The sequence below is a fragment of the Sander lucioperca genome, chromosome 2 (assembly GCF_008315115.2).
Source record: "Sander lucioperca isolate FBNREF2018 chromosome 2, SLUC_FBN_1.2, whole genome shotgun sequence".
In the NCBI taxonomy this organism is placed as follows: domain Eukaryota; kingdom Metazoa; phylum Chordata; class Actinopteri; order Perciformes; family Percidae; genus Sander; species Sander lucioperca.
This window is the reverse complement of record NC_050174.1, coordinates 5,872,124-5,883,069: the sequence shown is the minus strand read 5'-3', so window position 1 is coordinate 5,883,069 and position 10,946 is coordinate 5,872,124. Positions and strand designations below refer to the sequence as shown.

Below are 10,946 nucleotides of genomic sequence, written 5' to 3'. Positions count from 1 at the left end.
GACAGCTGATTTTAAAGCCTTTAGATTTCAAATCACCAGCTTGTCATAAATGGACTAAATAGGAGGTATGAATGTGGATGTTACCCTTTTTTGTAGAGGAAATTGATAGTAGCTCTATTCCAATTAAAAATAAGAAATTGCTACAATCTGCATATATAAATGTATTTTATTATTTTTAATGTAAGTGCATGTACGACAAAAAGAGTGTGATGCTGCAGACACATGAATACAAAACAGCAACGAGGATAACGCATAATTTACCACACACCCAATTATGTTTAGCTGATAGAAGTAGACACAGTATGAAAACAACTCTCAGTACTGACATCAGCATCCTCTGCTATCGTGATTAACTCACTTTATGTAAGTCATTCATTATAAACTGAAATGACCCTCCCTACAGCATGCAAAAAAGGCCTTTAGGCAACATAAGCCGGTCTCACGTGTCATCAGTGTTTGCAAACCGTTCAGAAAAGTCAATACTTCCAGAGACTGATTGAATATGGCAGAGGACACATCACGCTATGCCCAGTGTGCAAGTTTGGGCAGTTCACAGACTGGATTAATAGGCTACGTTATGAGGGCCAACAAAGAGACCAGTGTTGTCGGGCTTAAAGCAAGTAGTTGCCATTTAAAATATCAATAAAATGAGTGGGTTTTTATGACTATAGCAGCTTGTGCTCAAGTAAACTAAGTTAAACTGACTTAGGTGGAGTCATAGGTTGTCCACAAATGCATCGGGTCACAACAGAACAGAACTATTTTCTCTGTCATTTCCCACTGCAGAAGAGCAGCAACACCGGTGGTCTTTGTTATCCTTCAGAAACATTAAATATCGGCCTCCACAGATGATGCAAGCTTGTGTATACGCTTGTGTGTTTGCGTGTGTGTGTGTGTGTGTGTGTGTGTGTGTGTGTGTGGTAAAGTGAGGTTCTTGAGGTTTTTGAAACATGAGTGAGCATTGCACTGGGAATGCTATCCATAACATCCTACTCCAAGAGGATCCTTCTGTGAGGGAGGTAGAGCATGGCTAGCAAACACACACGCACAGAGAGAGAGAGAGAGAGAGAGAGAGAGAGAGAGAGAGAGAGAGAGAGAGAGAGAGAGAACCATAGTTATGCTGCTATTCCTGACTCCACAAGCAGTGATTAATTCTGTCCTGTGGTGAGGTGGTGACATGACCTACTACTCCATGACTACTAATGACATTTCTACTATATTCTTACTATTACATCTTGTTTGTTGGTGGAGTGGCAAACTGCTATTTGAGACAAAAGGGAAAAAATGACTGGAACAAAAGATGTGTAATCATGGGGTTCTGTGTTGGCCAGTTCTGGTAAGATGCTCAGTGAGAAGTACATTGCTTCCTACTCAGTCAACATATAACACATATAATCTAGAGCCTTACATGCTTATTGTCAAATGACATGAGCTGACTTACTGAAATTAGAGCGATGCTAGTCATAATTCATATCTCTAGTTTTGAAGACTAAATAACAAATGTTGCAGCAGAATGTAATACTTCACTAAGGGGTAAACATATAGGTGAACAAAAAACTGGGGGAATCTGTGCTCCAGAGCTCCAAAGCTGTTTCATGGACCATTTACTGGCAAGGATAAAAAACGAGCATCTTGAAAGCACATGCTCTGCATGTTCTCTATTGCTCTCTCTATTGTGCTATTGGCACAGCGCTGTGAAAACGTCAATTTACTGTCAGCTGTTATCAGAGGACGCAGGTGAGGGAAACAAGAAATAAAAACAGAAACTCTCAAAAAGAAACTGCCAATACGCTCCTGTATATGGGTAGTTTAATTTAAAAGAAACTATGACACTTTATGATCCATTTCTGTGTAAAAGGGCCGCACACACCTCGCGTAAAAAATATAAATAGAAGACAGTCCTATTTTTAGCTTGTACAGCGGATCTCCGTGGAGCATGCACACCACTACGCGTTGCTCTCATGTCCGGTGTAGCCAGTTTCATTGATTATAGTAAAAGCGTAGTGTTGGATCGTCCGCTCCGCATACGTTACACGTGCAATGTTGCACGCATGTACTTTTAAGGCAAGGAACGAGAAGTAAATTGCCTGTATGTGTGAAAGCAGCTTTATCTCGCGCCTCCGTTTTTTTGTGTGGAATATACAGCATAATTATATGATTTTGTCATTCTTTCAGGAAGGGTAGGGGGACGTTTTGGGGGGACGTTTTGGAAGTTGCTCAAGTGTTCCTTTCACACTGTCTAATCGAGATCAGCAGTCCTCCTCCCCTGCTGAGAAGCCCCTACTCCTCCTTCCTGAGTCATTGGACAATTTGGCAGAAACTTGTTGAGGCAAACCAAAAGACCATTTTCATGAACATCCCAAACTTTGCCCAAGTTTCTGCTTCTGCAACAACAGAAGATGCAATCCTTCTGGACTCCACATTCTTGTCTGCTGATTCGTAATACCTTTGGTCAAACCAAGCCGGCTGAAAGCCACCCTCTTCAGCTTGACAACCTTCCTCAACAGTGGGTTCCACTAGCAGGTAATCAGGCTACTGCCATGACAGGCACCAAAGACCTTCTGGCCACAACTCCTACAAGACACATCAGCAATGGTGGGTTTTCACAGGACACACTTGGATATCATGTCCCCAACTTCCAACGAGATGTGACAATAGGTCTTTCAGAGGTGAGAGTTGGAGACTTTGTACAAATGGGCTTCAGCCAGACATTCCCAGTTCATACACGCTATATATTTGGGTTAGGTGGCTGTGCAAAAGAGATGGCGTACTAACTCTGGCTCCTTCCACAACAGACCGGTGATATTTCACATCTCAAGAATCACTTATCATAGCCATGGGTCAATATGCAGTGGCCTCCACCTTGGCCTGCCACCCATTTGGCAATGCACTAGACTCCAACACCGAACATTAGAGGGGGGTGACCCACATGGCATTAGCCCCATGTTATTTGTTGGGGCTGAGCCTTACCAGCGGGACGGGACTTGCCTGCAAACTCCTGTTCAAGGCCTGGCTGCAGGAGTAGGCCTTGGCTTCCCTATTCCGGGTGAGGTTTCTCTTTTCCCAAAACACCAATTTATAGAGATCTTTTGATCGCTCTAGTTTGGCCCCTCACAGGGGACCAATTTGCCTTGAGAGACCCAACCTGGGGTGACGTATCCAACAACACAGCTCCCAAGTTCATAGGGGCATGCACAACCCCCTACGCCACCACCACTAGAAAGTAGTAAAGTGTGTTCTTAAATTATGGGACTGACAAAATTATGATGCACAATGTAGTTAGAGCTCAGCTCTAAAACAACCCACTTTAACTCTTTAACAATCATAGCAGACCCATTGTGTACAACTATTTATTTCAGAGTGCAAATGAAAAATGCCATCCATCTGTATGTGCATACTTATTTACTGGTGAGTATGTGTCTGAATGTGTACAATTAATAAATGCGAAACTGCCTTTTCTGATTGAGACAGACATGTAATGTTTTATGAAAAAGTGAATTGCAATTAGAGCTGCATGAGATGGAATTAATTAACAATAGCACTGTAAACCAGCTAGGTTACCTGGTTTGGAGTCCTTGCAGCAGGCTTGTCCTGGTGGTTGGCGAGGATGAGAAAAGGCAGTGTGCAGAGCTGCGGGTGCTGCAGGGCCGAGTGGAGCTCGTTACGTGCTGCTTCAAGGTCCTCATCTGATGAGGCGCTGTCCAATACGAAGACTACACCCTGTGACCCCTGGTAGTAACGACTCCAATATTTCTTAATATTGTCGGCTCCTGTAGACAGATGTGATGCAATTAAAAGTGTCAACTTCTGTGAGTTGCCATTGTCATAATTGACGTTACTGTTGTCATGTGAAAACCTCCTAATAAGAGAAATGCCAACAACTCCTGTAGTCAAAAAGTAACAATCTCATAATTATCAGTTTCTAAATAAACTTACGTAGCTCCAATACAAAAACATTTCTATTAAATAAATAATTAATATTGTATTGTAACAACGTATTAAACATTAGGAAGTATTGAAATCCATTCTTTATTTTACATTATAAAACATACACAGAACAAAGCACATCAATACACTGCATTAAAAAAAACAGAATCAACAACAAGTGTAATTTCATTATGGCAATTGAACCTTGGTCTAATTTATGTGTTGAAAATGATGTATCATAGCATTTTGAAGTGGACAGTAGTTTTTTAGTAACCAAGAACACCAAGGTTAGGAATGACTGTCACAAGACAGCTTCTGCTGTCGCCCTCTCTTCATTGATGCTGAAAAACTCACTCAACACCACAAACCATGATATGCTAGTCACTTCCTCCATGTAAACCATGCTCCTTTAGCATTGGGGCATCTTGCTTCTCTGTGACTATTGGAATCCATTGCAACTGACTAAACACAAGTTGACCACAGCTGCTGATTTCCTTTAATGAGGAAACTACAAACTTCAAGCCAACAGGAGGGAAGTTTCTTTTACTAAAAAAAGATAGATGTAAAGTGGAGATTGAAAACAGAGGCAGTTTATCCTTAACATGGAAATAAATATCAGCATACTCTTGAAAAAAATGATTGTTCAAGAAGATGTTCAAGTAAGGCAGGAAGGAGGGGAAACATTTTACAGTTTCAAGCCATGTACATCAAGTCACTTTTCTATCTCAAATACACCACAGTATTGGCTATTTTACTCGTGTGTGTGTGTGTGTGTATATATATATATATATATATATATATATATACACACACATCATAAACATTTATGACATAACACTTCTGTCATTAAGTGTCATTCGGTTTTTGTCATGACAAGTTAGGGTTAGAGTTAGGGTTCATGTGTCATGACAGTGTCATGTGTTCATGACAGTGTAATGTCTCTCCCATGTCACTCTTATGCAGATACCTTCAAGTAAAGTGTTACCAATATAACCGCTTTTAAACATTGATTACACTTCATTAACTCAGTTGAATGCTGTTCTTTTCACAACATGTTTTCCATCAGTGCCATTCAAAAAAAAATTCTAATCTACACGCTTACCAAACTTGTCAGCACTGCATGCACACAACTACAAAGGGTCCTATCACATTGCATACACAAGTACATGCATTTGCATTTACAAGGTTGTTCTTTCTCTGGTTAAAATTATCCTCCTCTGTCTAGTGAGGTTACTTCCTTTGCAATCTTGTGAACTGTTGTTTTGTTATTGTTGCTCATAGTAAGGTAGTTGCCAAAAAGTGACGAACTGTGAGGCTGGCAAATGTTAAAACATCACGAAGTGCTCTCAGTGACATTTACCTCCCTTCTCTCATTTTCTCCCTCCCTCCCTTCTTTCTTTCCTCCCCCACTCTTTCTACTTACACCTCTCACTGGAGTGGAAAGCTATCAGACAAAGTGGCACTTGAGAGATTGACTAGGAAGTTTCTGTCATATTTGCCTGGAAATGGTGGAATGTCCGTCAAATCTCATTGGCTCTCTTTGGCAACTTATGCCACCTATTGGCCTGACAGGAGGATTTCCAAACATGACATCATGATTCTTGGGGGATACTGGCAGCCCTACTACATATCATTAATCAAATGAGTGCAGTAAGACCTCATTCCTTTGCTCCGTTTGTCTGCCTTCCTCTTTACTTCCCTGCTCTTTAACACCTTTCTTCTCTATATGGATTTTGACTGTATGAATGAAATAATGAATGGTTGTAGCCAAATCAATTACCTAACTAATTAAGTTTGGGAAATAACATGAACAAATAATCAGAAAGATATGAATTAGCTCCATGTAATCAACTCATAAAAAAGGTATCACACAGTGCAGTCCAATCTTCAGGCATGTTTGGCTGGATGCATATTAAGGAAGAATCCACAACTGGATACTTTCAAGGTTTACAATTAAATATTTTTCTTGTGTTCCCTGAACTTCTCGTGTCCAATTCTAACTTAAGTTACAACTTCCATTTCCCAGAATAGCCATCAACATCCTTCTCCCTTGACTGAACTTGATACATTTAGCGGTTGGTTTAATGTGTAGGTGCAGAGAGCAACAAAGCAAGCTATCATGTTAGTAAGGGCAAAGGAGCAACAATTTTCAGTCAGGACAAAATATCATAACACATATCTTGTGGCTGTATTACAAAATTGTCTACTGAGGCTACCCATGGCCAAATTAATCGGTATCTTTTGCTTTTCCATGATGGATTTAATCCCTGCTTGAGTTGTTAAATATTGAGGCAGAATGGTGCGTGAACTATGGTATTTTCTCTTCTGAGGGAACAGGCCTAAAACTTAATGTTTACCACGTGTTTGGGGAAGATTGTTAATAAGTTATCCTATTAAACTTCACCACAGCTCTCCTGAAAATATCCAAGATAGAAATATATAGATATCTATAGAAGCAGTACACTAGCAGAATCAAAAATAAGGGCACAGGAAAAATGTGTTCTAGTATGACTCAAACAATGCAGACCATATATTTTGTAGCTGTAACATGTTTTATGCCCTCTACATGAGAACATTTATTAATTATTGCTACAATTTCACCATTTCTGACAATATTACACAGTGGAAAAAAACAAAGTATATGATGTCAGTCTGTGACGTCAGAGAGTAACCCTCTCTAGGATCAAATGGATAGAAATCTGATCTGAGGAAACCACCTCGCCCAGCCCACCCACCCATTCATCCCTCCCTCCCTCTTTCACTCAACACCAAGCAAGACTTTTTCAACACGCTGAAGCAGACAAGCTGAAACAACGGGTGCAATTACTAATTCAGTGTACTGAATACAACTTATGTATGTTTAACATGTATGCATGGTTTGTGGTCTGGGAAACATGAATCTTAATGATTGTAGATGCGCTACGCTTCATAGACATTTGATGAATCGTTGTGTATGCACAGCCAACTCTTACAGGCCACTGTAATGTGAGATGCTTACCAGGGCTCATTAACGATGCAGCCTACTTTCCCTGTCCACAAAACATTTCCTATGATTCTTTTTCTGTTGTGTTGTCAGACAGTAAACTTTCATGTAGCGTTGTGCTTTTCAATTTACTTTAAGTAAAAGCTGTAGTTTTTGGGGCTAAAACGATTAGCCAATTAATCGATTGACAGACATCTAATCAGCAACTACTTTGATAATCGATTAATTATTCAAGTCATTTTTCAATCAACACTTACAAATATTACTTATATCCAGCTTTTAACTTGACGTTCAATTTTGAGGGGGTTCAGGTTCAGGGACAAAAAGTGAAGCTCAAAACATGAAAATTCAGAGAATTTAATATAAATGTTAAAGATTCTCTGGAAGTCATGATGACGTCTACCGATTACACAAACACAGTGGCAATGTTGTGTCATCATGTTACTTTTTTATTCACCAAAGTGTGACTATGAATGAAAAAACAAAAACTTTGAGGCAACTGCCAGTAAAACATCAGCAAGCAATTACACCACAAAAATTAAAAACAGATCTCTTCTGAATTCAGATTTTCTTTCAACTGTGTTTATTGACAAGTGTTTCTGAACTCACTGGCAAATTCAAACAGCTTGGGATGATCTACATATCAAAAATGAGTCAACAGTTGAAACCTAGTACCCTATATTTCCAATTGGGTCTAAATTAGGCTACTGTTGAGGCTTGTTCTGTTTGTTGTTGGGTATCGATGCAGGTATAGTTTCAGATTCACAGTCAGCTTGAACAGCACTTTCTCACACATTTCGGCCTCCCATCGTTCATGCTTTTTGACTGCTTTTACCTTGAACAAAATGCAAACATGTTGCTAATCAGGTCTTTTTTCACTTTTGAAAGTTGAAACACTGAAAGCAACCCTCTTTGAAGTATCCCTAACGAAAAACAGACAGTGTTTTTTCTCTGAACAAAACAGCTACAATACGGTGATGGGAGGGAGTGCTGGGACTAGCGAGGGAGGCCTCTAGTAATAAAGTTTGCTTACTTCATTGAGGAATGAGCTGTGGCTGGAGCTGGAGTGAGGTGCAAAACACTTCAGCTGTTGATACACCCATCAACCTGCAGTCTCAGCAGTGTCTGTTTTTAAGTAAACCTTTCCTGTGTGAGGCCTAGTCTGAAACACACATCAATTCCTCTCATTTATGCACATAATGGACAAATCTGGTTTACGGAAATGTGGCACCTCTTAATATTTGAGATCAATAAATTGTGTTACTGTATGTAAATAATTTGGCTTTCGCTCTTTGCCACTCTGGACACCCTCCTTTCCATTGGCTGAGGTATTTTCATCATGTGCCACTGGGCCTGACACAGCTGTTTGTGGTTTTAGACAGGTAATGTGACTGGTTGAAAGTAATACAACAATCAACACAACCTTTCTATTTATAATCCATTTTACCCAATCCACATATAGGCTGTTGTGTCCATATAATAATATGAAGTGTACATGTATATATGCCCCCTTGTTATTACACACTTCACCTAGGACTTTGCAATTGCATTGTTAAAATAGAATACTTTGTTCTTGAATGTAAATTTTAACTTCAAAAGTTGTTTTGGCTAATGCACTTTCAAGATATTAATGGGGCCCTTTCAGTATCTGTGATGCACCATTCACCTACTACCAACAACAAACCCAACATCAAATAGGGTAATATGTTGGAATGAGGCCTCAAACAGAGATCAGTTACACGTCTGTCCTCAGAACTCCAAAAGCAGAACAGTCTGCAACTGCCAGCATCTGCTTTTAACCTAGATGACAGTCTACAAATTATTTCCCTTTTGGTCAAGTCTTTTCCAATGCAAAGGAAAGGCTTCCCTGTTAGGCAAAGTAACACACACTGTGGTCCTATTTGATAGTAATAAGAACCACATTGGGTTTGCGATGACTACAGCGTAGTGGTTTTGCTCTGAGACGTGCTCACATACTTCCTTTGCCTGTTGGTGGTCATACACAACTGCTCAATGTTCTGTGAAGTTCTTGCATCTTGCTCGTCTTACCTAATGTTCTCTTTATGCGTCCGCGATGCACTAATAATGGATGTAACAGTACGACTTACCAAGAACTGCAGTGTTCAAAGTTCAAATGTACACACATCTATCACATTTACACACAATGCATGCATACGTCACATGTTCATCAATTGTCTCATATGCACACACGCTCATCTACAAATAAAAGCACATAAACCTTTAAATCGTCACATAGAAACAAACATCTTTTCCTGTTCATTTTCGGATTTCCATTATACTGGAAGCCTGGTGACAAATACTGTTTAAACAAGAACACAGCATGTGCAAATATCTACCACTCTACTTCAAATCGAAAGCCTCAACAGCAATGAGTGGTGATTATTAGGACCACTTCTTCATCAGCTGCCATTGCGTGGCATGAATGCACACTGTGAAATGGCCCGTCTAGACTTGACGTCATGTCACTGTCCAGACGTATACACACACATTCGCACACTCCTACACACACTTAATAGATTCTTCCCTGTGTCCCGGAGGTGCCCTTCCCACCTAATCCCCATACCTGGCACCAGCTGGGTAGCAAATGCCTGCCAGACTAAAGATCGCCAAATGCAACTGAAAAGACTTTATTACACTTTATTCAGATGAGTGCAAAGGGCTCTCGTTTTACAATGTTGCTGCTGATTAAATAAATAGTGTATCCATCTCTTCATGCTGGCAATCTTAGAATGAAAATGTACAATTCTATGAGGGTATTTGATTTCTGATTACATTTTCTGATTACCTCTAAGTAAGTAAGTAAGTAACACAAGGTGCCATACAGGTGATATGTAAGTGGCTTTGATAGAGCATAAGATGATTTTCCACCTGCTTCAATATATTATATAATATATAATATTATATAATATATTCTAAGTGCAATTGTGATATGTGAATGTTTTTCTTTTTTCAGAGCATTTGAACTGACGGCTCCGACAGAGGACATACTCTGTAGTGAGAGAGCACACAGTTTGTCTTTTAGAGTGCACATGTCTGATTTTTACAAATAGTCTGCTGTCCAGCTGTGGAAACTTATTTATTTCACCTTAAGCTGGACTTTTGGTTTAATTATTTTGTTCTTTTATCCTTGTATATCTGAGAGATTTGCATTGCATGCTTTCCCTGTTGGAAATGAAACGCACACATGGTAACCCAGTAAGAAAACCAAGTTTCTTAAGATAAAATGTTGCTGTATTAACCGGGTTTTCCTTAATCCTTTACACCAATTAAAGGAACTTGGTTTCTTCGCTTACATTCAATCTAAGAAATCAGGGCACTGCAGAAAGCTGACAATAATTACTGTAGGTTATTTACAAGCATTTAAACACACTGAATGATAAGACAGACAAGCCCTGCGTGAAAATAAGTGAGGCAGTGTGCTTTATCACGGCCAGACAATGTGTTCAAATCAATAAGCAAGGAGTGCTTGACAGGAGAGAAAATTGAAAGAGTCGAAAAGAGAGAGAGATCACAAATAATAGCACAATACAGAAGCAATGGTAAAGAGAAGGGGGGATGGGAGAGGAAGAAAACAGAAACCAGAGGTGAAGATGAGTAAGAGAACAAATGAAAATAAGACAGCAGGGACCTCAATGACAAATGCATGAGTCAGACAAACGTACAGTATAGCCTGGTCTGAATCATTACCGGCACCATACATCAGGGTTGCCTGCACATAAGCTGCTTTGTGCTTCTGGTTTAAAGGACAGCTTGTGCTTATGACAATCTGGCCCAGTGCACTCCAGGCAGGGAGAGTTAAAAATGCATTACCAGGCTTAGCAACTATACAAGTCACAGTCAACACCACTTACATGGGTTCAAAACCTGCAACGTTTTAATAACAGAGAGGAGACCTGGCTCCTACGACAACTCCAGGTGCCATGTTAGGGTCACTCTCTGCTCTTTGCTGTATGCAATATTTCTCTGCATGCCAAAGGTGTTGACCTTAACACTTGCTTGATTCCCATGTGCCCTT

General features: G+C 39.9%; 1 protein-coding gene across 5 annotated transcripts in view; it reads right to left on the bottom strand.

Moving 5' to 3' along the window:
* The window catches only part of LOC116054282 (ADP-ribosylation factor-like protein 15), a 124,663-nt gene that overhangs the window by 66,871 nt on the left and 46,846 nt on the right, over positions 1 to 10,946 (bottom strand). For 4 of the 5 annotated variants that reach the window (XR_004896711.1, XR_004896710.1, XR_004896709.1 and 1 more), the window contains exon 4: positions 3,562 to 3,770. Coding sequence is in view for 2 of the 5 variants with exons in the window: in XM_031305764.2 (XP_031161624.1) it covers positions 3,562 to 3,770 (209 nt within the window). In the remaining 3 variants the exon portion in view is untranslated. Of the gene's footprint in view, positions 1 to 903; positions 1,009 to 3,561; positions 3,771 to 10,946 lie in introns of those variants that run through there. The other variant, XM_035998948.1, reaches the window with a different exon arrangement.